This window comes from Petromyzon marinus, chromosome 24 (assembly GCF_048934315.1).
Source record: "Petromyzon marinus isolate PM22_M1 ecotype Great Lakes invasive population chromosome 24, UKy_Petmar_22M1.pri1.0, whole genome shotgun sequence".
NCBI classification, from domain to species: Eukaryota; Metazoa; Chordata; class Hyperoartia; order Petromyzontiformes; family Petromyzontidae; genus Petromyzon; species Petromyzon marinus.
Window position 1 is genome coordinate 1,337,126 of NC_133690.1, and position 25,443 is coordinate 1,362,568.

Sequence of the window (25,443 nt, forward strand, 5' to 3'; positions counted from 1 at the left end):
ACAAACTATCCAGCAGTTAAATGAATATGCAATGCCTGAGTTGGCTTTGATGCAGCTGTCTAGTTGGGTTGTTCCATGCCAAATCACCCAGACAGCAGGATCCTTCCAGCTTCACCGTATCCTTAGCTGTATAGAACGAGGCCATATGCAATTTCTCCGTTCTCCTAGGCTAACTATGACAGCCAGAATGACCACTTACACATGAGGTGGTCAATTGTCTAAATTCGTGAATGTGTTTTGGGTGCATTTTGACACTGGAATATTGCAAACACGAATGAAGCGATGCTGCTTAATGTATCGTTCTTTACCTCTATGTATACTTTAAACACTTGCCTTTCTCAGAAGACTGTCATCATATTTAATTATTAACATATTGCAAATAGTTAAAGCAACATCTGGCTTGTTAACATATTAAACCTACTTGCTCTTAGGAGTACACAGACAATTGATGGGTTAGCAGGTACACAACACACTAAAGGTTCGGAACCACTAATGGAAATTATGTTAATGTGCCTTTTATTTGCTGAAAATTGTATGCTTTATGTCATTAACATGAATAATGATTTAATATTATTAATAACTATTTATCTAGTAGAGCCATGCTTACTCCTAGGACTTTATCAAGAGGGTTCTGCATTGGGTGTTTATTTTAAGATGTTGTTAGCTAATTTGAGGAGTGTTTAAAAAAAAATACAAGTTAGAGGAAACTGGAGCACCTGGAGAAACCCCACGCACGCAAGGGGCAACATTACATCTCTGTAAATATATAAACAGATAGAGATTCGTCCACGGACTGTATCGCATTTTCTTGTCGAGCCAGGATATAGCATGTCGACATCCACGGGAAGGAAGTATCACAACATTTGTGCGATCCACCAACCCAGGCCTCCACAGTGCTGAATTACAGGCCATGTGGATAACCACCACCGCCCAGCTAACCAGTGCAGCATGATCCCCATAGTAGGCCCACTCACTGCTGTCTGCCAACGAATGCGTTGTCTGGGGGCTCTGCTGGATTTATAAGATACATTATGGTTATTGTGGTTTTGGGACCTTTGTTACCCCTCCACTCTTCCCTCTCCTGTGGTCCCCTTCCTGCAGGCTCTGGGGAGAGCTCCGACGACGACGACGACGACTGCTCCGATGATGAGGACTGCTTCCTCATGGATGACTGGGCGCTGTGCGACTCCAGCGGTGAGCTTCACCGGGATTGCAACGATTAACGAATTGGACAGGCGAGCAAGAGCAGATTGGAGCGCATTTGGAAAATTGAACATAACCCTTGCCTGTACCGATGATGTGCACGTATGTCATCAGTTTTTCTTCCGATTACGTTCCATTTACGTAGGTTTACGTCATCGTAACTGAATCGATTCTGTATGGAATCGAATCGATTCCGAATGGAATCGAAAGTAAAAGACCATGTGGGAGGGTTTGTAATAAGTAATTGAAATGTCTTAAGACCTCCTTTGCCAGTACCAAAATGTACTAATAGGGTTTTTCCCCTTTTTTCTGGCAACAAAACTGAAACCTTTTTACGAGGATTCATGTCTGCATCAACCACAATACCTGCAGTCAAAATGCAAACAAAAAACATACTATGATAATATATGCATTGTCCTTGAAACTGATTGGTCCACACCAAGGGACGGCTTTCTTTTGAGCCTCGACCCAATTGGTGCTCGACCAGATGACGCCTTTTGACGCCTTTTGGCGTCATCTGGTCGAGCACCAATTGGTCGAGGCTCAAAAGAAAGCCGTCCCTTGGTGTGGACCAATCAGTTTCAAGGACAATGCATATATTATCAGTATGTTTTTTGTTTGCATTTTGACTGCAGGTATTGTGGTTAATGCAGACATGAATCCTTGTAAAAAGGTTTCAGTTTTGTTGCCAGAAAAAAGGGGAAAAAACCCTAATTGAAATGTATGAAGCACCCTTAAACAATCGTTCTCAGGGCACAGTTTGGCTCCAGCTATCATAGAGTGTGGTCGTGTCGCTACAGTTGTCTGCGGTGAGTACAGTACAACGTCTCTAATAACAGCAGCACTGTGCCACTATAAATACAATTAGTGCTAACTGCTTACACGTTCCAGGATTCAGCGGTGATCGGGACCCACCCTGCAACTTGCAGACGTCTTGGAATGGGAAAGGGTTAATAATGAAGCGCAACATAGCAAAGTGTCTTCAGAATCTTAAGAAGAAATATTTGCATCCAAACATATCCTCTGCTGTGACATGGATCAGATGCACAAACAGTGAAAATGAAAATTGAACAAGGGCCTGAGAAGGCCGCTTGTGTTGTGGCCGAAACGTCGTTAGAATATTATTGTGTTATTTTATTTTTTCAATTTATTATTTTATTCTCATTCTACGTGGTGACTTTACCGAAAGAACCAAAGAAGATGAATCCTTGCAGTCGCGAAAGCTTTAAATCGAAATTTAAGTGCCTGAGAGTGTAAAAATAGTCATGGAGAGGTGCACTTTCTGAATTGCACTGGGACAGAGCATAAAAAAATGCAGTTCGTGAATTGACTGTTTAGAAATTTAAGTGGGCTTGGCCAAGACACGTCGCTAGAAGGGATGATGGCTGATGATTTAGACTGACAGCGGAGTGGTAGCCAAATGAGGGAACACCCGAGAAGTGTATGACCATGCGGTGATGGAGCGATGACTTCAGCTCGTGTGCAGAAGCAACGTGTTGTTGCATCTTGAGACCGTAAGGGATGGTAATGATTTGGAGAGGCCGTAATCCAACAGCAGATAGGTCATGGCTTATGATGATGAAAGCTGCACAGTGGGTTGTCCACATTAGCTTCTCTATGCACGTGGCAAAGCCCCCTGAGAGTGAATGGGATTTATTTACCCACATTCACAAAGCGGAAACCGCTGGCTACAGTGCAGGGCAAAGAGTGTCATCGGGGCACACATCGCAAGTGAATGAACTGGATGGTCATCCTGAACGCACTTAGAATTTTATCCTAGCTTTTCCACAACTTGGAGCCGTCTGTCGTATTAGCAACGTTAACAATTGCACGGACCTTTAAACAGAATAATGCACATTTGTTTTACGAGTTGTTTCTTCATTTCAATGAAGTGTTTTTCCACATTGTCTTTTTAAGTATCTCACAGCATGCTTACAATTACAGAGGTCGTCCTGATTAGCCCGTGTTGTGTTGTCGCTAAGTGCTGTTATCGAGCACATTAACGCAGCTAGCCAGACACTTGAATAGATGGTGGGAGTTATACCCAGCCCAATATATACCAGTCGAGCTCTGTCACCCACGTGGAGCCAAGGCCACCTGCCGACACGAGTTGCTTCTGGTGTTGTGCGCGCTCGGGAATGGAACCTGGTGTCAGAGATTCTAAACTAAATTACTGAACTTTTTTTATTTTACCAGGTAAGGCCTACTTAGCTATACAGTAAAACCTTGGATTGCGAGCATAATTCGTTCCGGAAACGTGTTTGTAATCCAAAGCACTCGTATATCAAAGCGAATTTCCCCATAAGAAATAATGGAAACTCAGATGATTCATTACACAACCCAAAAATATTTCTATCAAAATGATTAATACAAAATTCCTTTTTATATTTTTATTATTTAAATTTAATATAAGTAATCAAATTTATTGATTAAATGTAATCGTGGCTGGTGTGAGGGAGACGAGAGAGAGGAGAGGAGGAGGGGCCATTGTTGCAGTACAGTTACTAAAGAACACTCACTACACTTGGACACAAAATGAAAAAAATGCTTTACGCACACACACGTGGTCACAACACTATATTGTAGTAAACAGTATACGCTCGCACGGATTTTGACTATACGAGTGAGGCACGCCGACTGAGACCGAGCATGGGAGACGATTACCCACAATCCCACAGCGAGAGAGAGAGAAGAACCATCGGCTCAGTTGTGATCACGTGACGCTCGGCAGAAAAAGCGTATACGTACTGCTCGTATTGCAAGATCTCGCTCGTTTATCAAGTTAAAATTTATTTAAAATTTTGCTCGTCTTGCAAAACACTTGCAGACCAAGTTGCTCGCAATCCAAGGTTTTACTGTATAGCTATTTTTAAGAAGCGACCTGGCCACAAATGATAGCTCAACGAAGTCGCTTATCACGTGGAAATTTATAGTGGCCAAATACTCTTAACGCATGTTATTTTACTCCGGAGGACCCGGAGTAAAATACACGCAACTACGGGGAGAACATGTAAACTCCAAATATACAGACGTCAGGGTCGGGATCTAACCCACGACCAACTGTATACCAGGCGAGGTAGTTAGCATCTCCTAGCCACCGCGGCACTCCAACGGATTCGGGGCAACTGAAAAGCTACTGGCACACTGCTCCACACTTGGTGAAAGTGCTCGCGTTGCCTTGTGCGGTGCAGGCAGCAGGTGCCAAACATCGCTCTCAACGGCACAGTCGGCGCCCTCCTCGCCTGGGGCCGGCGGCTCCCCCCGCCCTGGTGGCCTCTCCTCAGATGAGGAAGGCGACAGCTGCCCCATCTGCCTAAACGGATTCCGTGTGCAGGCCGTGGGCATCCCCGAAAGCTGCCAGCATGCATTCTGCCTCGACTGCCTGCTTGAGTGGGCCAAGGTTGTAGGGGGGGATGTGTGCCAACAAAGGGGGGACAGGTCTCAAGTGGGGACAAATAGAACAGACATGTCTCACATGGGGATAGGCTGGTTTCACATGGTGACAGACAAGAAAGATTGGCACGTTTATCTATGTACGGTGCAATAGAAGTTCTGCATACATACGCGAAGACTCATGTCTTGCATGGGGATGGACAGGTCTAAAGTACATAATATCTCTTAGGGGCCGTCCATAAACGACGTCACGTGATTTTGGCCGATTTTTGACCCCCCCTCCCCCCCTTGTCACACGGCGTCACAAAAAGTCAGACCCCCCTCAAATATGACGTCACCCCCCCCCCCCCCCCCAAAACCATATTTCCATTTTGAAAATAAAACTTGCTTCAGATCACTTTAAACTATTGTCATTGTAGTGCGTATTTAATGTGGCGCTGCACTCTGATGTAGGAGAAAACGTATTAAAAAGGAGGCGTTGTAAAGCTGAAATTTAGCATAAAATTCACTTGAAAATATTAAACGTCTAACTAAAACTGCATATGTTCAGAATATTATATTGAAATTCTCTTATAATTAGAAAATATTAAAAGCAATTATACATATTAAAAAATACTTGAAACTTTGTCTTAGAACGAAGTAAAATGGAGAGTACAATTATAACAATCACATTCATTGCACAGAATGAAAAGCCATGGTAGAATAATTAGAGTAAAAATGTTAAAACAATCATTCAATGTCTTTTCTAAATTTATGCTTCTCCATTCCCCCATGGAGAAGCAAAATGCTCCTTCAATGAATAAATAAAAGGTGACCTTAGTAAATTTAAATAATCAAATAGTTAATAATGAAAATTAATAAAAATTTGTGTTATAACAAGTCTATTTAAGTTTATTTAAAGTTGCACATTTTGATGTGACGTCACATTTCTCAACCCCCCCCCCCCCCTCGTCACACATCGTCACAAATGTCTGACCCTCCTCCCCCCTAGGTGCGTGACGTGATTTATGGACGGCCCATTATACTCTGCAGTATTTACTACTTTGGGTGTAAAACAGTAAGCACTGTCATTGAGTTTTCGAATAGAATTGCAACAATGTCAAGATTTCATAAGGAATTAGGATATTGGGGCTATAATTAGGATTTGTTTCAGATAATGGTAGGCTAACTTCATTGTTATGGTTTACAACAGGGATTTGGGGTTTATTTAGCAATGGGTTTAGGATTAGAGGTGGTTTTCCTGTTAATGGTCTGGCCCAAGGTTCGGCTCAAGATTGACAGTCATTACGGTTAGTATTAGATGCTGTAGTTGTAGTTTTTTGTCAGGATCCGTGCGTGTTATGGTCCAGTCACAGGCACCCACACAATGCGTTTATCGAGGAGCGCTGACGATCGTGTGCCCGTGCACACACCCTGTTCTGCAGAATGTCAACTCGTGCCCCGTGGATCGCAAGCCCTTCAAGGTGATCTCAGCCCTCTCCTGCTTTGGCGGCGACGTCGTGCGCACGGTGAGGAGGGAGCGGCGTGAGGCGGTAGCACCTCGCTCCGGTCGCTCGTCTCGGATGCCATTTTTGTGTGAATACGTGACCCAGTCAGAGTGCTCGCTCTGATCAAGTTAATTTTAGAGGTTTCACTCTTCCTGTCTGTGTGTGGCTGCGTACGCTACGGGAGCTGTAACCGTCTGCCTTCCGCGGGCCATTGCTTGGTCCTGCTGTGTACTGACAGCCTCGCTGCGCTGAAACGTGATGACTTAAGATGCAATGTTGTGATGGCGTGTGCTGTAACATGATGACTTGTGCCATTGCGTGACGGCTTTCCAGTGGTGGAGTCGGACTGCTGAACATGCTATGGTCTATTAGGAGCGTGAGCTCAGGGTGCACTCTGTCAACTTGTTGTGTGATTTAAAATTGCGTTCACAGTATATGGGAGAATAGTACAGGGTACTTCTGTGAATCTTAACATGGTGTGTTCATGCCAAAGCCTAATAAGGGGGGAGAGACTTGTGTAGATGCAGAGTTCATTGTGAATACCTGAGGTTCAGAGAGTTGGTTTCAAGAGCAGCCTAGCCGCAAGTAACCAGCTCAGCAAAACTAGTACAAGCAGCCGTGGACCTACACATGTTGTGGGGTAATAATGTTTCATGAAGGACGCCGCTCCCAGGTTGTTCCCCAGAGTGTGGATGTGGTCTATGGAGAGTTCTGGCGAGGAAATGCTTACCACCTATGGTAGCAAAACTTTATATGGCCAAATAAGAGTGAATTACTTAATATCCCCACTTATATTAAATGGTTATCACATTATGAGACCTCCTTTGCCAGAAACAAGATATAGGAATAGGTTTTACCCTTTTACCCTTGGTTATCACATTATTCACTGTTATTGGCCACATAATGACATGGTAACCAATCAAGTGATGCCACCTCAGGTGGTACCCAAAGTAAAATCTCATCTGGGCTTGTGGGTGATGCCCATGCTCATAGCAACAACACAAATGAAAACCACGCTTTTTGAGCGAGAAAGTCCGTGGTAATTTTATTCCATTTAATTTGTAATTTCCAGGGCAAACATGTGTATGTATGTGTATGTTTATAGTTTGCACAGTAGGGGCACAAGGTGGTGCATCGGCCAGTCATCTCAGTCAACCCATGGCACCTGGGTCTGTCCCGTGACCTGCCAGCGAGCGTTCGGCACTTCACGTGGCATTAACATGCACATAGCCTGGCACAATCGCCCTGGTGACGTCACTGCCACTTAGTGGCGAATGGCGGTTGTTTTTGTGTATCGGAGATGACTTTACACAAGTGGAACTGTTGCAGAGCACGGAGTGCTGCCTGGTGTTGGATCAGAAGCCCATGAAGGGACGTCCTCGTCCAGGGCTGCTCCCCACCATGACTTGACGCTTTGCTGACGTAGGGAGTTCCAGGGCGACATGAGTGCAACGCGTGTGCTCCGCTCCGCCGCCCTCGCAGATCGCCGTACCCAATCGGAAGCAGAAGGCGCATTTGTGGGATGACGACGGTGGCAGTGGTGGCGCCGACGAGGAGGAGACCCCGTGCCGCGCGTGCGGCCTAAGCGACCGCGAGGAGCGCATGCTGCTGTGCGACGCCTGCGATGCAGGGTGGGTCGCCCCCTCGCGGTCGGGCGCTGTGGTCCTCGCACTGCCCAGCTATTGTGCTTGAGCACACAATAGATGGGCAGTGTTCACACACCGTTGTGTGTGGTTGCTGCGTTGCAGTAGGTGCAGTGTCCATACAGCCAAGGTGTCGTGATGTTAAGTGGTTGCTGCAATTATTAAATGTCGTTGGTGTGGTTGACCTTTTATGGGTGGTTAGTGATGGTTGAATGGTGCGGTTAACATGTGAGTGGTTGGTTCGGGACGGCTGATGCGGTATGTTGGGCTGGTGTGAGTGCGGGGTTGGTGTGGAGTGGTTGATGAGCTGACTGAGCTGTTGTGTGCCGTGCTGGCTGTGTTGCTGTGTTGCTGTGTTCCTAGGTTCCACATGGAGTGCCTGGTCCCCCCGCTGGACAGCATACCCGTGGAGGAGTGGTTCTGCCCCACCTGCCTGCCCCGGGCCCCCTCCATCGGTAGGGCCCCAGCACTGTTGACGCAAGGCTATAGCTTGGCTTCCCATCGAGGCTTTTTAGTCACAGCTATTGGTTCGCTTGCATAGCACGGCCTGGGGCACGCTGACCATGTCGACAGCAAAGATTAAGCTCACAGGGTTGCTTTTGGTTTGGGTGCTGGGTTGTGTCTCCATGCTCGCATGAGTGCTGGCTGGTGCTCCGTTCCATCGGTGATACTTGAGACTATGGTTAAATCTGCACTTTCGACCTGGATCGCAGGTGTATACCATTGCTCAGCCGGTGCCTTTGCTATGACGCATTCGTGTTCGTCGTGGGTGCCTCTTTTGTAGTGAACTCTTGAGCGTGTTTATTGGTACCAAACATCCCCAGGGCTTGAGAATCCACCAACTCTGAGGAACTAAATCGGTGCCCTGATCTAGGCAATAGTTCCAGAACTACAAGGCCACTCGCTAACACAGTAGCATAGTTTAGTGCAGTATGGTGGAAGAACATTTAACTATTGAGTTTAGTTTTCATCTGCCAGACTGCTGGATAAAAACACTTCTCTCTTGGCTTCATCCCAATGCTCCACTTGGGAATTCATCCCATTGTCTGTATTCTCAAGTTGTTACAACCTTTTTTAATTAAATAAATGTATTGATGATATGTATACTTTACACATTCAATGGCGCTGTTTGTTCCTGACCGCTTCATTTTTTTGGCTTTTGTGCTTATGGTCGGCAACTGTGATAACAAATATAATTGGTAACAAAACATTTAATGAATGTTTTCTTTCCCAGTGTCCCAGTATTTTAATTCACCACACTCTAAAGTCTGCCGGTCAATCTGGTGCCTCTTATTGCCCTGAGGATGCATTAAACATTCACCTTTTGTATGTTCTTCAGTTTATGGCAGTGTTAATGACTGCGTTACCGTAATGATCACAGTGAAGGTGCTTTGTGTGGTTCAAGCCCCAGAGCAATGCCTGTGTTTGCACAGGCCACAGTGGCGAGATGTTAACTACCTCGCCTGGTTATGAAGGAAGTCGTGGGCTCGATCCTGACCTTGACGCCTATATATTTGGAGTTTACATGTTCTCCCCGTGGTTGCGTTTAATTTTTTTCCGGGTCCTGTTTTTCCCTCCACATTTAGAAACATGCATTTAGAGTATTTGGCTGCCATACATGGCCACGTGATAAGCCACTTTGTTGAGCTATCATTTGTGGCCAGGTCGCTTCTGAAAAAGAGCTATATTAGCTCAGTGGGCCTTACCTACTACAATAAAAAATTGTTTATAGTTTATGTTGGTTGAGGCCCCCTGTGGGGTGGTGAACGTAACTGCGAGTGTGGATGTGTGTGCTGCAGTCTCGGTGGCGCCAGGCCCCATGCGTGTCATCGCACGCACGCGGCAGAGTGAACGCGTGCGCGCGCGTGTCAACCGCAGCCGCCTCTCTTTCTCGCAGCAGGTATCACGCATGCACTCGCGCACTCTCGTTTCTCTCTTCTGTATTGTCTCACTTGTATGTTCTGTCTTGTCTGGTCCATTCGCATAAAATCTATTCATTGCATAATGATGAATTATTAAATGCATTATTTAATATTCAAAAGTTACACGCCTACTATGTGAATATTCCTATTGTGTATTGAGGGGAGCGGTAGTGTAGCAGTTAGCGCACTGCGCTACGAACTCAGCGACCCGAGTTCGATTCCCGCTCACGGCCACCAACACCAGTGGCGATTATCTGAACCAGTCCTAGGCCTCATCTAGGTCGACTCGGTTTGAAATTAGTATCTGATGTGGTGTGTAAACATCGCCACCGGGGAGACAAAAGCGGCCGGTGGGTGCTGGCTACCCATCCCTTCGTGTACAGTTCCAGTCTTCATAGTTGCTCACTAACAGCACTTGCCCCAAAGGTTATATGGGGGATCTTTATCTTTGTGTATTCCATTTCACATACCCATTCACAAATGTAATTCTCTATCCCATTCACACATCATTGTGCCCCACCTTACGCATACTCGTGTTTTACATTCTCTGAAAGCCAACTTAATTAGCTGCTCCCAATGATAGCAATCTCTGCTCTTTTAACATCCTTGCTTTCTGATTATTCATGCCTTGCCTTTTAACCTATATTTATGGTGCTAGCGTCTGTTGTGTGTACCTGATTGTTCAGCCTCGCCAAGCTGTATAATCCCTCCCCTGCCCTGGCATATGCCCTGCGTCCTGTGTGCCCTCAGAGATTCATGGAGCTCTTCTCACCTGACCCTCAGCTGGTGCAGGACTTGGTGGCGGCCACCGTGGCTGGGTTAAACCGGCGGGCAACGCCGCGGCACGGTAATCACGCGGTGCCACAAGCGGCACCACAAGCGGTACCACAAACGGGTACCATGCACTACCACGTGCTGCCACGCGCTGTCCTGTAGTTGCGCACTCAATCCTGCACGGAGAACCAGGTGGAAGCCCAACGAGGCATGGACGTGTGAAAAAAATATGTTTAAAAACAATATGTGCAAAAACGATTATAGTGCAAGGCTCGTATGCCACAAAGCCACGATACAGAAAAAACTTCTCATTTGCCTCTTATTCACACATCCTATTATCAGAATGTGGATAAAAATTATTCCCATTTATATAGATCACTCAAAATACCATATATTAATTACGTGACGAACCCAAGTTCAGTCCTGGCCAAGAGAGCGGCCACGGTTGACCTGGCCTTGCAGAATCTTGGCTTTCGATTCTGCGTAATGTGTTTTAGGGTCATAGGCACCAAGCGTATGTAGCAGTCTGCTTATTAAAGCACGATGAAGGTGGGCAACATCGCTCGTTTTCATTGCATTTGTTATGTGCACAACTCAGACCTGGTTTCTCTACATAAACGCTGGAACAGTAGTTTTGTTGCTTACCAAGTAAGGCTCAGTGGCGAATTAGGTTAGATTCGCCAATCGGTCGTACGTTCGTCACTCGTGCGCAATGATATCCAGTCAAGGTCTGTGTTGGTACTTTTATCTACCTGTTTTCATACATCAGTCATCTGACGTATTGGGGTGCCATGGTGGCAAGATGTTAACTACCTCGCGTGGTATACAGGAGGTTGTGGGTTCAATCCCGACCCTGACGCTTGTAAATTTGCAGTTTGCATGTTCTCCCTGTGGTTGCGTGGATTTTTCTCCGGTCCTCCGGTTTTTCTCTCCACATTTAGAAACATAAATTTAGAGAATTTGGCTGCTATACATTTCCACGTGGTAAAAGCCACTTGGTTGAGCCATCATTTCTTGCCAAGTCACTTCTGAAAAAGAGTTACTGTATAAATTTCGATTTAAAGCTTTCGTGACTGCAAGGATTCATCTTCTTTGGTTCTTTCGGTAAAGTCACGTAGAATGAGAATAAAATAATACATTGATAAAATAAAAGAACACAATAATATTCTCACTATATTTTATCAATGTATTATTTTATTCTCAATCTACGTGACTTTACCGAAAGAACCAAAGAAGTTACTGTATAGCTCAGTGGGCCTTACCTGGTAAAATAAAAAAATTGTTTAATTTCATAGTCTATCTGTTGGGTCCTCCAGTTAAGCCTGTGCTGACTTTGCTATCCACGTCGTGCGCTGGGCTGTGCTGGGAGGTAGCAAGGCAAGTTTGGGAGTGCAGGAGGGCTGTGTGGAGCTGGGTCTCGTGCCCCTGTTTCCAACCCCCACTTCTCCCCCCCTCCCGGTGCCCTAGTGAGTGGGAGGCCCAAGCGAGGTCGTCGTGTGAATAGCCCCCGGGAGCCGCGGGCCTCCACGTCTGCACGCCGCTGCCACCGGCGCAAGGGGGAGTTGATGAAGCGCGTCCGCAAGATGGTGAGCGAACGCTTCCCGCTCCTCGCTCGTCGTCGTGACAGCAGCGCGTGCTGCAAGTGGCAGCGTGTCGTCATTCGAGCTGTGTTGCTCTGACAAAAAAAATGCATTCCCGAGACTGAGATAAATGTGAAGATATTTTTGTAAAAATATCTACTACAAAGCTTGTAGTGAGAATGTTGCAAATGGAATAATTAATGGGAAATTATAGGTGGTCCTTTTCCTCATAAGGCCTGTGTTGTGTCGCAGCGTTGAGTCAGCGGTGCTGAGATGTTGGGTTTGAATCTGGAGTGGCTTGTGATTAAACTGAGTTCTCTGGTATGGTGCTTCGATGGCTTGAAACTGGTGACCAATAACTGAACCAAAAACTTAATAATGTTCCCGGCCCAACATTGAATGTAAAAAGGTAACCAGCCTATGAGTGTGAAATGTGTTCTTCGTGGTTCATGCGATTGCGGAGTCAAAATGGTTTACAGGGTTAAATTCAAGGTGAATCTCAGAAGCTAGCCTTTGAATAAGATGCTGACCTTACTAGTCAGTAAAATAATAAGTTAACTTGGTTATTTGTCAATGAAGTAACCTTTGCACCTTCTGGGTCACTATGGGCAACCCTAGACTGCTCCTGTCATCAGTCTTATTGCCTCTTAAACTTAAACCATCACGCAAACTCTAGTTTTCTTTGCAACAGCTTTTGGCTCGCCACCGAACAAAGATGCTCACTGCATCGCACGCTTTTAGATGTGCTTCTGCGGCCGTCTGGAACGCTCTTCCTACAGATATAAGGAAACCACTGGAGTTATGCACTTTTAAATCTAGATTGAAAGCTCATTTCTTTAAACCTATTTTCTGTGTTGAGTTTGTTCTTCCCCCGCACCTGCGATTAGCACGATTGACCGATATAAGTTCAACATACATACACACCACCCGATAGCTTGATGTAATGGCAAGTCGAGCAAGGTTTAGCTGCTGTTTGAATGAGAAGCTACTGCTCTTTGAGCTGAGGTAGTGATCGCTCCGGCTCCGCACTGCGTGCAGGTGAAGAGGACGCCAGGTGGCTCCACCGGACCCCCCATCGGTCCCGTGGCGGCCGTGGGGGCAACACTTCCACTCCAGCGTTTTTCGGGACCACGTCGCTCCGACATCGGTGCCCCAAGCTTCATGCTCTTCGAGGACCCAGACCAGTTCGACCCCTTTGAGAGGTCAGCGGCACTTGCGGCCTCCTGATTCATTTTCCTGTTCAACATGTCCGGAAAAAGAACTACTACAGGCAGCCTATGGCATTGGTATGGTAGAGTGATATATGCTGTCTCGGTTTTGCTCATGCAGTTGACATGTACAGGCGGTTTAGTTGAATGTTAAAATGAGAAGACAGTGTTTGATGCACCAGTGCTAGGCACTTGCCTGACTGCTTTTGGTTCTCATGAAGTCACTGTCATCACAATTTGCAATTAAAGTATGTCCTCGCTTAACGCATGTTCACACAACATGTTTTCGCTACAGCGCGGTTCTTCTATTCAGGAAAACTTTTTGCACAGCGCGGAAAGTGCTCATAACTCTTTAAGCACCCATTATAACGCGGAACGTGCCGGTTTTATCGCAGTTTCTGAGTGGTCAACGACCAACTACTTTCTGGAGCTGCGTGGCGGAGCGGTATGATATAGTACGTGGAATTATACAGTAGGCAGAATGATACAGTACGCAGCCTACCCTCATTTCGGTGTCCCGCCATGGGATGACTGCAGGCTGATCTTACAGTGCAAATGTGATTCGGTACAGTAATTCCCCTCTGAAAGCATTTTCGCTTAACGCAGCACTTTTCAGAAACGCATCTACTACTTTAAATGAGAAATCTCTGTAAATACACTGGAAATGCAAAGGTGGAATATTAGTTCCCCTCAATTTTGCAGCCACAAGTTACACCGAGGAAAAAATAACTTCCGTCTCTGTGAACTGTCACGTAAACTAAGCAGTGGAAGTCGTCACCCCTTTGGCATAATGAGAGTGAACACCTCCTTGTTTTCTGTATTCATGACTTAGCTTCTGTCATTTGTGGGAATCTCTACAAGCTTCAGGCATTTTGAGCCGCTGTTAGCTGCACTGCTTTTGGGGAGTCTCTTTTGACGCGGCTCCTGTGTCTCGTCAGTGCCGAGAGTCCCGCAGAGGAGAGCGCGGTGGACAGCAAGCGTCGCGTGCTCTCCCGCTTGGCCGTTCACTCGCACCGTCCTGTTGCCCGGCCCATCATGGCCGGCGCTGCCAGGTACCACAGCTGGTCATGTACGCGTTTGTTACACTTCCTCGTCGCTGGGCACTCTTCTCGCTGACACAAAACTGCGCTTAACTAAACGATGAAATAGACTTATTTTTTTATTTTACCAGGTAAGGCCCACTGAGCTACACAGTAGCTCAACGAAGTGGCTTATCATGTGGGACATTTCTAGCAGCCAAATACTCAATGCATGTTTATTCTAAATGTGGAGGGAAAAATCAGAGGACTTAGAGAAAAATACACATGACCACGGGGAGAGAAACATGCAAACTCCAAATATACAGGAGTCCGGGTCGGGATAGAACCCATGACCACCTGTATACCAGGCGAAAAGGTTAACATCTCTCCACCGTGCATGCTCGAGTGTGTCCGCACTTTGCATGCATTAACTCTCTACTTACACATGACTGTGTGTGTGTGTAGTTATATAAAGTGGGGATGGTAATGTAGTTAGTACACTGTTCTACCAACCCGGAGACCCAAGTTTGATTCTCGTTCACAGCCAACATTGGTGACAAATATCTAGGCTGGTGCTGGGCTTCCCCGAGGTCAGCTCAGCCTGAAATGAGTACCAGGTGCAGTGTATGTAAACAGCATCGGGGAGACTAAAGGCGGCCACTCACGCCATTGTATGCTGTGCCGACCTGAATAGGTGCTCGTTAACAGCACTTGCCACAATACCACCTTGGTGTAATGGGTCTGGGTTGACTTTGAGCTTGATTTATGTGCATTGCTCCAGTTGAAAATATTTGATTGAATATACAGTGAGGGAAAAAAGTATTTGATCCCCTGCTGATTTTGTACGTTTACCCACTGACAAAGAAATGATCAGTCTATAATTTTAATGGTAGGTTTATTTGAACAGTGAGAGACAGAATAACAACAACAAAATCCAGAAAAACGCATGTCAAAAATGTTATAAATTGATTTGCATTTTAATGAGGGAAATAAGTATTTGACCCTCTCTCAGTCAGAAAGATTTCTGGCTCCCAGGTGTCTTATATACAGGTAACGAGCTGAGATTAGGAGCACACTCTTAAAGGGAGTGCTCCTAATCTCAGCTTGTTACCTGTATAAAAGACATCTGTCCACATAAGCAATCAATCAATCAGATTCCAAACTCTCCACCATGGCCAAGACCAAAGAGCTCTCCAAGGATGTCAGGGACAAGATTGTAGACCTACACAAGGCTCGAATGGGCTACAAGACCATTGCCAAGCAGCTTGGTGAGAAGGTGACAACAGTTGGTGCGATTATTCGCAAATGGAAGAAACACAAAAGAATTGTCAATCTCCCTCGGCCTAGGGCTCCATGCAAGATCTCACCTCGTGGAGTTGCAATGATCATGAGAACGGTGAGGAATCAGCCCAGAACTACACGGGAGGATTTTGTCAATGATCTCAAGGCAGCTGGGACTATAGTCACCAAGAAAACAATTGGTAACACACTACGCCGTGAAGGACTGAAATCCTGCAGCGCCCGCAAGGCCCCCCTGCTCAAGAAAGCACATATACATGCCCGTCTGAAGTTTGCCAATGAACATCTGAATGATTCAGAGGAAAACTGGGTGAAAGTGTTGTGGTCAGATGAGACCAAAATGGAGCTCTTTGGCATCAACTCAACTCGCCGTGTTTGGAGGAGGAGGAATGCTGCCTATGACCCCAAGAACACCATCCCCACCGTCAAACATGGAAGTGGAAACATTATGCTTTGGGGGTGTTTTTCTGCTAAGGGGACAGGACAACTTCACCACATCAAAGGGACGATGGACGGGGCCATGTACCGTCAAATCTTGGGTGAGAACCTCCTTTCCTCAGCCAGGGCATTGAAAATGGGTCGTGGATGGGTATTCCAGCATGAAATGACCCAAAACACATGGCCAAGGCAACAAAAGTGGCCTAGCCAGTGTCTAGACCTTAATCCCATATACAATCTGTGGAGGGAGCTGAAGGTTCGAGTTGCCAAACGTCATCCTCGAAACCTTAATGACTTGGAGAAGATCTGCAATGAGGAGTGGGACAAAATCCCTCCTGAGATGTGTGCAAACCTGGTGGCCAACTACAAGAAACGTCTGACCTCTGTGATTGCCAACAAGGGTTTTGCCACCAAGTACTAAGTCATGTTTTGCAGAGGGGTCAAATACTTATTTCCCTCATTAAAATGCAAATCAATTTATAACATTTTTGACATGCATTTTTCTGGATTTTGTTGTTGTTATTCTGTCTCTCACTGTTCAAATAAACCTACCATTAAAATTAAAAACTGATTATTTGTCAGTGGGCAAACGTACAAAATCAGAAGGGGATCAAATACTTTTTTCCCTCACTGTATTCAATGCTGATGAACCTAGTTTGACAAAGGTAATCGTTTGATGACCTACTGCCGGGACGGGAGGTGGGGTAGGTGGCTATTCTGAGTAGAATAGGTAAAGGGAGGGATCATCAGTCACAAGAGAAGTCCATACAATTCTTGTGTACATTCTTTGTTCATTCTTTAGCCGAGATGGTACGTTTAAGTGGGCTCTGACATACCTCAGTGCACTGCCTTTGTGTACCTCCACACTAGGGTTCACTTGGGTTTTGTGCGGTATCCAGTGATGCGACTCTGAGCTGGTGTCTGTGCCCTTGTGTCTGTTCCACGTGGCTCCAGCGAGGGGCCATTGAGGGAAAGTCCAGCACTACAGAGGGTGCCTTGTTCGCCTCCCGTCCCCGAGTCTCAGCCGGAGCCTGATTTGCTGGGCTCCATCCTGGCCGGCCAGGCCGTGCTGCTCATGGATAGCAGCAAGCTCCTGATCACGCGTCACGGGGCTCTGCAGCCACGCACCCCTACGGGTACCGCACATCCGTCCCCGCACACGCCCCTTCACCGGATGACACTGTGGAAGGCTGGGTGGTCTGTCTTGGAGCATTCACCACAAAAACTTAGGCAGTTGTCCACAAAGTCGGTGAAAGTCCTGCAGTTTGTTGGCGGTCTCTGTGCAACTTCTAAATGTGCGGTTGCAAAGTTGAATACCCTCTGACATTTTTCATGAGCAGGCTACCATGTGTTTGTGGAGGTTGTCTTAACTTTGATGTTAAGTATGGTGAATCTGAACTCCTCACTGGACCAACTTCAAAATTACCCTCTGTCTTCCGTGGACTCACCCCTGCCTAGTTCTCCCCACTCATCTCGCTCAATTACTCCCTACGTACGCTCTGCTCCACTAAAAACCCACATTCAGCCTTCATTAAATGGGTTATTGCTCATTCTTCTTTGTTGCCCCTATAGTCAGGAACTCCTGTTCCCAAGCCATCCGTGCGGTTGACTCGCCCTGTTCAAGTCCAAGATCTTTTCCTCTGCCCATGCCTGTTTCTTTATCATTATGAAAAACATGAACGAGTCTCCTTTCTGTAGGATGTCGCACTGTTTTGTGCAGCTTCTTGAGACATGGTTGCATTTATACACTGCATTAATCATAATTGTATTGTAATTTAGTTTTTTTTGGTTAGATCGCGTAAATATATAAATGTGTCGTCAAAACCCGCCACCACCCAACACAGCCAACTAGTAAGGGTTGTCACGTAAACAGAACATGCCAATTCGTCACTAGATCTAACCCAAAAAAACCTCTATTATGGATGATATTGGTCGCGGAAGCCTACGTGTTAAACTGTATTGTAATTTGTAAGGAAGTACAAACAGTGATGATCTTGGTGTGTGTACACATCCCTGTGGAGGGAGCTGGTCGGAACGTTAGGTTGCTCGGTCAATGGCCAGGGTCAACGGCGGCGTGGTGTATTCCGCAAATATGCCCGACTGAGGGCAGGCACAAGCCGGCGTGAGTAGGTTAAACGTTGAGTTTTATAAGGGCACCACGGGGTGACCAGCCCCTCCCCACCCAGCCCCTCCCCACCCTCCCCACCCAGCCCCACCCTCCCCACCCAGCCCCTTCCTCCCCACCCAGCCCCTCCCCACCCTCTCCTCTCCACCCAGCCCCACCCCTCCCATTTCTGGATGCACGACGGACGGACACAATAATCCCCTGTGGGCGGGTGTAACCAGGAGGTTCCTACCAGTATTAGTGCGTATAGTTAGAGATCTCTATTGCAACAAAGGTGATCAATCTCAGCTGCTTAGCCTTGCTTCTATACACGCAGGTAGTGCAGCAGTGGCACATTGGTTGGGCCTCGGAATATTAGGCTATATTTGCAAAGGAACCAAGTCACCCTGCTATACCATAAGAGAAACAAGAGTGTGGAGGTGTTTCAAGCACAGCCACATGAGACTGCAGAAACTTTGAAAACACTGCAGAAGCAGCTCGCATAAAAACTTGTTAGTCCTCTATTAAATGACGTACAGTGTCTCATAGGTATGTCGTAGTAAATGTAATTGTGTATAATTACTGCTGAGCTAGGACCCACAAGTCATTTATTTAACCAGCGAAATCTTGGATTACACCAATGAGTTAATAGTCCATGGCCAGTCTGACATTCCTCACACATCCAATAATGGGTGGGGAGTGGGAATGGCGACAGTGTACGTATAGCTCCGTTTACTCTTGGATTCAAACTGGACTCGGCAGAGGTCGGCCTTGCACCAACCCTCATCTGCTGCACCCTAGATCAGGGGTCGACAACCTGCGGGTCCCGAGCTGCATGTGGCTCTTTGGCTTCCCCTTTGCAGCCGTTAAAAAAAAAAATCTTATTTAATGTAGATAATGTATTAAATGTGGCAGGAATGGGTAATGATGAAATCTATTGGTGACAATGTACAACAGTAAAACTGTATTGTTAAAGAATAGCAAAGGGGGGCGGAAAACTAAATGATTTAAACCTAGGTTTGAAGTTTTCGTGACTGCAATGATCCATACTCTTTGGTTCTTTCGGTAAAGTCACGTAGGTAAAAATAAAAATAATCAAATCACGACGTTTCGGAGGCAACACAAGCTTCCGTCATCAGCTGTAACTAGTACAGCAAAATTACTGTAAAGAGAGCTCTTTTGTTATAAGAGATTATTATATAATAATACTTGCTGTGTTTGTGTACAAGTAGCTCTGCGTGTGATGTGGCTTTGGAACTATTATTTAAAGGTTGCCAAATGACATAGATGTCCACCCAATCACATGAGCATGTTTGCACCCACACACATGTACACCTGCCACCTGCTGGCAAATACTACAAGTCTGACTCGATCTTCTTTCCAGTGGCACTCACCCTAAACCGAGAGTTGTTAATTAGCCTTTGTATCTGCAGACATATGTCTGGAATGTGCCAGTCCTATTGTGAATTACTGTCGCCCCATTCCTCTCTTCATTCTCCTCAGTGGTTTCCTATGTCTGCTTAAACCGATGGTGACAGAGGAGAAGTATCAGACTGACTACTGTCTTCGTGCTGTCGTTAACACGTTACACTGATGTGCCCCACGTTATGAGTCTATATTCACAGCTGCCCTACATGCATCTTGTATAATTATGAGATTTACGTGGCAGGCTTATGTTAAGACCTATGTTAGCCTTAATTTGGGTGAACTGAAAAGTACAAAAACAAGACAATAAATATGTGAAATTGAGGGAAACTGGTTTTGCGATAATCGTTATTTCATGAGACTTTATATTGTATCGTGCCATGAAAAATTTTCTCTTAACCTTAATTTTGAGGGAGTCCCACACGAGTTGAGTCGATCCTTCATAGTGACCGCTATTCTCTCCTCGGCAGGTGTCACCGTTTCTCCGAGCAGACCCTGCGGCGGTGCGAGCGGCGCACCTGTCCGCGGAGGGGACCGGCCGGGAGCCCGCAGCTGCGGCACTGCGGGTGGTAATGGTGGCGGCGGCGGCGGCGGTGGAAGCGGTGTCCCTCCCCACTCCTCGTCCTCCTCGTCATCCTCCATGCCCGCTTCCTCACAGCAGGGCGGGCTGGTGGACGCCATGACGACCCACTCCAACGTGAGTGGCTCCGCCTCAAGCGGCATACCGGCCGCCAACGGAGGCGGCGACCCCGGGCGGCTCCGCTGCAGCGCCGCTGGGCCCCCATCGTTGCCTCCCCCGCTGCTCCAAGCTCCGTGGCACGGGGGCGGAGAACGTTGCGAGGGCGCCGGTGAAAAGAGGCCAGCGTCCGCGCGCAACAAGCGCCATTTTAAGATCAACCGATCGTTTGGCCTTGGGGAGCAGGGCTCGGAGCAAGACGCCAGCGTGGAGGACGCAGGCGCGGTGCCGTGGAGGCCTGAGGCGGCCGAGCTGCCCTTTGCTCGCATACCCAGTGGGAAGGCCGCGGCGGTGGGAGCGCTGCCTGTGTCCAGCCCCGGTACTTCGTCTTCGTTCACATCCACGCAGGGGCGAGTGCCGCACCTGGGCAAAATCGAGATCAAGTTGACCGGAAACAGCAGAGGCTGGCAGGAGCAGCCGGCAAGCGCCCCCAAGCGCTCTCCCATGCGGAGGCCGTGCCCGCCTTCCTCGTCGGTGCCTCCCACGGTGGCTACACTGTTGGCCCATCAGGCGTACGACCCCTCTGACCCCACCGACGACGAGGGTGCCAACAGCGAGGAGGGGCGGGCACGGGCACGCGTTGGCCGTGCCAACAGCGACGGAGACGGCGTTGGCGGCACCGCCGCGGTCGAGGACGACACCTACGACCCCTTCCGTCCAACTGACTCGAACCCCAGCTCGCCGCCAAGCCCTAACAGCCCATCCCCCGAGGACGGAAACTCGGACGGCACCGACGATCTGCCGGCCACGCCTGGTGCGGGGCTCCCATCTCCGGGCGAATGCAGCTCGTCTGATAGTGAGGTGCCGCCTGACGGAGAGGCGCCGCTTGTCCCCTCGCAGGATTCCCCGCCCCCGGACCCTTCGCGGGATTCCTCGCGGGACTCCTCGTTGGGCACCTCACGGGACGGCAAAGAGGCGGCGTGGAAGGATGGCGGCGATGAACGCTCGAACCCACGGCAGGAATGTGGCGCAGCAGGTGGGTCGGACGACTCGCAAGAAAGGAGCCCTCCTTGTTCTGGTGGAGAGGGTTACTCAAAGGAGCAGTCGATGGTGGAGTGCGGAAAAGAGGCTCGCGTAGGCGCCGACACGGATACAAATCTGGATGAAATCCCGACTACAAAGAGTAACGTTAAGGATGAAAATACTCCGAGGATCAGTGCATCAGATGGTGGAGAAACGAAGAGTGCTGGGATTGGGAACATGCTAGAGGAAGGAGCCTTACCATTTAAATCAGAGTTGCGGGAGGACATCACTGGTGAGGGACGGCTTAGCGTCGAAGATGTTACAGACGGTGTGCATCTGGAGGGCAAAAAGGGGGAAAACCAGACGCAGGATCTTGGGATGGTATCGAGTACAAACCAGTTGAGCAACAAAGATTTGAGTACAAATATTATTGGTCAAGCGGCATCTGAGCAGTGCGAGCCTGGAAAGGCAGTTAATGACTTGGGCACCGACTGGCAAAGTGTAAAAAGCGAGGCTGTGCCTGTGGACCAGGGCGAGGCGGCTCAGATCGGCATGCAGGACTGTAAGGATGAAGACAAGACGGAGGGAGTGATGGGAACATTGGAGATGAGCGAGGAGCAGGGACTGCCTGCGAGAGTCCGCAGCGAGGTGCACGTCGGTACCCTGCCCGCCAAACGTTCAGATGGTGCAAGAGAGGAAGTGAAAACGTCACGGCACGCGTCCAGTGCAGCGAGTGCTAAGCAGTCGCGTTCGGGCAAGAGGAAATCCAGCGAAGAGCCGAAGGATGGCTGCGGAGAAGATGGAGCTCGTGCACAGCGGGTCCTGAAGGAGGGCCACAAATGCTTGCCCGTCCCAAACACCAACGCGGAGCCCCTGGAGATGGGGGAGATTGTGGACCCAGCGGACGCGTTTGACGGAGACCCGCGAGCGCACGCGGCATCAGCGGCGTCGCGCAACGCGTCGGGCCCGGCGCAGGACGAGGACCTTCTGTCGCTGCACGCCGGCTCGGAAGAAGACGGTTTCTACGCGGCGGAGGCCGGCGAGGGAGGTGGCGCGGGTGGCAAGGCCCAGCGGGGCGGGGACACGCGCTTTGCGCGACGGAAGGACCGCAATTACCGGCACATGGGCAAGCGGCGGTCCCAGCAGGATGAGTGTCCCCGTGAGGAAAAGCAAGGCGAGCAGCAGCGCCGTCGGCGCTCGGACTCGCGCTCACGGCGAAAACAGCGGAAGCAGCGGCGGCGTTCACGGGAGAGCGGGGAGGGCGGCTCGGCGAGTGGCTCGAGCTGCCGCTCGGAGCACCGCCAGAGGCAGAAGCATTCCCGTGCGTCACGCAGCTCCTCGGCCCGCCGGGAGCATGAGCGGGACAGAGAGCGGGACAGAGAGCGGGACAGAGAGCGGGACAGAGAGCGGGACAGAGAGCGGGACAGGGAAAAAGAGAGGGAAAAAGAGAGGGAAAAAGACAGGGAGCGGGATCGAGAACGCGTGAGGGAGCGGGCAACCCGCGTGAAGGAGCACTCAAGGAATGAGGGTAGTGGAGACTCCGTGAAGGATCGTGAAAAAAAGCGGCGGGAGCGGGAGAAGAAACTGAAAGTGAAGTCGCACGACCGGAGGCGCGAGCCATCGAACCCGCGAGACCGCTGGCACGAGCACTCGAACTCTCCAGAGCACCGGCACGAGCGCTCGAGTTCTCGCGAGCGTCAGCGGGAGCCGCCAAGCCCACGGAAGCGACGGAGAGACCGCTCGGACTCCCATGAGCTCCGTCGCGAGCGCTCCCACTCTCGCGAGCGGTGGCGGGAGCCTTCCAGCCCGCGAGAGCGGCGGCGAGAACGCTCGGGCTCACGAAACGCCGACAACGCGGAGGAGCCGTGCCGGCACCGGAGCCCCAAGTCGCCGCCACCGCACACGAGGCCGCGCGAGCGCGACCGCCGGAAAGAGAGAGCGGCACGCTCGCCCCTCGGCGTCATGCCGACGGTGCCGCCGGCGGCGGCCACACCGACAGATGGCAGCGATGGTGGTGGCGGTAGCGGCAGTGTCCGCGTCAAACCCAAAGAGGACAAGCGGTACGAGCGACAGCTGTTTGGCAGAGGCAGCATGGACCACTTGAAGATCACCATCTTCTCCGAGGTGCGGTCAGCCAGCGTCAGCAGTCATGTGTCGGCCGGGCAGAAGGGTGAGGGAGAGCGGCCGCAGAGGCAGCAATCGGAGACGGAGAAACGAGCAAAGGCAAAGAGGGCGAAAGCGGCGCCAGAGCCCCGCGGTGATGGCAAGTCCAAGTCGGATGTGAAGCGCAGCAAGCGGGCGTCAGCAGATGGAGCGGAGGGTGGCACAAGGCGCAAGCGGTCAAGCAAGGCGGGCAAAAGTGATGTTATCGCGTCGCCCAAGCGCACATTTGTCAACCCCGAGTCGGCGGTGCCCGTGAGCGAGCTCGTGAGGCATGAGAATGATGTCGACCAAGCTGATCCCCTGATGAAGTTTGAAATAAAGGTGCAGCCCAAGCAGGACTCTGTTCGCTTGTGGCCAGAGGATGAGGAGGTGGAGGAGTCGCATGTAACCTTCAAGTCAGCGGTGTCTGCCGCGGACAGCCCGGTGTGTGCAGAGGATCACGAGTCAAGCAAGAGCTCCAAGATGTGTCCGGACTATGTCAAGACCAGGGATGCTCCGAAGCAGGGATCCACCCAGGAGGCTCCGGGGCTGGAGCCAGAGGAGCAGGAGGAGGGGGAGCTGGAGGCAGAGGTGGTGGAGGGATCAGTTGAACCGGAAAGTCGAGCTCCTTGCCCACAGGAGCCGCTTCCATCATCCCCCATTGAGAAACAAAAACGCAGGGATCGCGTTCGAATCCGACGGTGGCATCCAGTGGACGAAGCGAGCAGTGGCGGCGTTGGAGTTACATTGTTGGAGCCACAGCTCCCGCTGTCCCTGCCCATAGCACTCGACGATGGCGCATTGACGGACATAGAGAGTGATGCCATGTCTGTGGACGTGGCTGGAGAGACATCACCGGTTTGCGGGGATGCGTCGCCGGGTCTGGAGGAGGCGTTGCTGGGTCCCCGCGTGATGTCACCACGTCGAGTAGTTGGCTCCCCGGGCCTGGGGTTCGCATCGCCCGGACGCACGGTGCCATTGGCCAATTTTGGGATGGCATCGCCGGTCTCAAAGGCGGTGTCGCCAGGCCCGGGTGTGATGCCGTTTTCCCACGGGCTGTCATTGCCTGGGCTGGAGGTGTCTCTGCCCGGCCTGGAACCATCATCACCGGCTTCCGGGGAGGCATCTCCTGATGTGGAGGCACCATCGCCGGGCCCTGGGGAGGCTTCTCCTGACCTGGGAGAGTCGTCTCCAGGCCTGGGAGTGCCGTCGCCGGGCCCTGGGGAGGCGTCGCCTGACCTGGGGGAGGCATCTCCGGTGTCCGAGACGGCACAGTTTGGGGGCAGCGGCGGTGGAGAGCAGTGGGGGAGTGAGACGGTGGCCGTACGGGAGAGGCCTCCGCTGAAGCGCGTCACGTGGGACCCACAGCAACAGCGTGAGGAGGAGCAGCGCAAAGACACGGCGCGTGCCGGTGAGCATGTGCGGGGATCCCGAGCCGCCGTCCCATTGTTGCGTTGGACAGTAGTGCATCATGATGATGCCGGGCTCGGAGTCATGTGCACGGCTCGTTTTAGTCCCAATCACGTGCCCACTCGGCAGACGTTTATGTCCCGTGTGGGCCCGTGGTCAGGTTGTGAAAGCTTTAATAGCGATGGTAAAGTTATTAACTGGAGTGATGATGGCTCAAGGGTTAAACAATAAATTATAATTACCTTAGAGGGCAGTGACAAATGGCGGGTAAGGACAGTGCCTTTGGAGCGGCTGTGGGGACTCGTGGGTTATACAGAATGCTTCATTATTGGGTAGGAGGTCACTCGTTATGGAATTTAATAAAGTTTATAAAATCTTGAAAATGGCCGTTGAAACGCTTTGGATTAGGCACTTCCAGAGTTGTAATGGGTTGAAAAATCTGGCCCAGGAAACCATGAGCAATCGGCCTGCAGAGAAACAGAGAGAAAGAGAGATACACAAGGAAAGACATGTAGACTTTCACAGTGTATCTTATCTGTGTGTGTGTCACACTGTGGGGAGCAGCAGCGTAGCAGTTAGTGTGCTGCGCTATGAACTTGGCGACCTGAGTTCGATTGCCGTTCACGGCCAACACCAGTAGCGATTATCTGAACCGGTCCTCGGCCTCCCCTAAGTCGACTCAGCCTCAAATGAGTAC

The 25,443-nt window shown here is 49.6% G+C and overlaps 1 protein-coding gene across 3 annotated transcripts in view; it reads left to right on the forward strand.

The window, feature by feature from the left end:
* Positions 1-25,443, forward strand: part of LOC116945469 (uncharacterized) — a 40,242-nt gene that overhangs the window by 6,445 nt on the left and 8,354 nt on the right. For all 3 annotated transcript variants that reach the window (XM_032959788.2, XM_032959789.2, XM_032959790.2), the window contains exons 3-14: positions 1,102-1,194; positions 4,395-4,603; positions 6,021-6,104; positions 7,566-7,714; positions 8,090-8,181; positions 9,526-9,626; positions 10,399-10,495; positions 11,890-12,008; positions 13,041-13,204; positions 14,149-14,262; positions 16,921-17,102; positions 19,966-24,747. In XM_032959788.2, the coding sequence (XP_032815679.2) occupies positions 1,102-1,194; positions 4,395-4,603; positions 6,021-6,104; positions 7,566-7,714; positions 8,090-8,181; positions 9,526-9,626; positions 10,399-10,495; positions 11,890-12,008; positions 13,041-13,204; positions 14,149-14,262; positions 16,921-17,102; positions 19,966-24,747 (6,186 nt within the window). The remainder of the gene's footprint in view (positions 1-1,101; positions 1,195-4,394; positions 4,604-6,020; positions 6,105-7,565; positions 7,715-8,089; positions 8,182-9,525; positions 9,627-10,398; positions 10,496-11,889; positions 12,009-13,040; positions 13,205-14,148; positions 14,263-16,920; positions 17,103-19,965; positions 24,748-25,443) is intronic.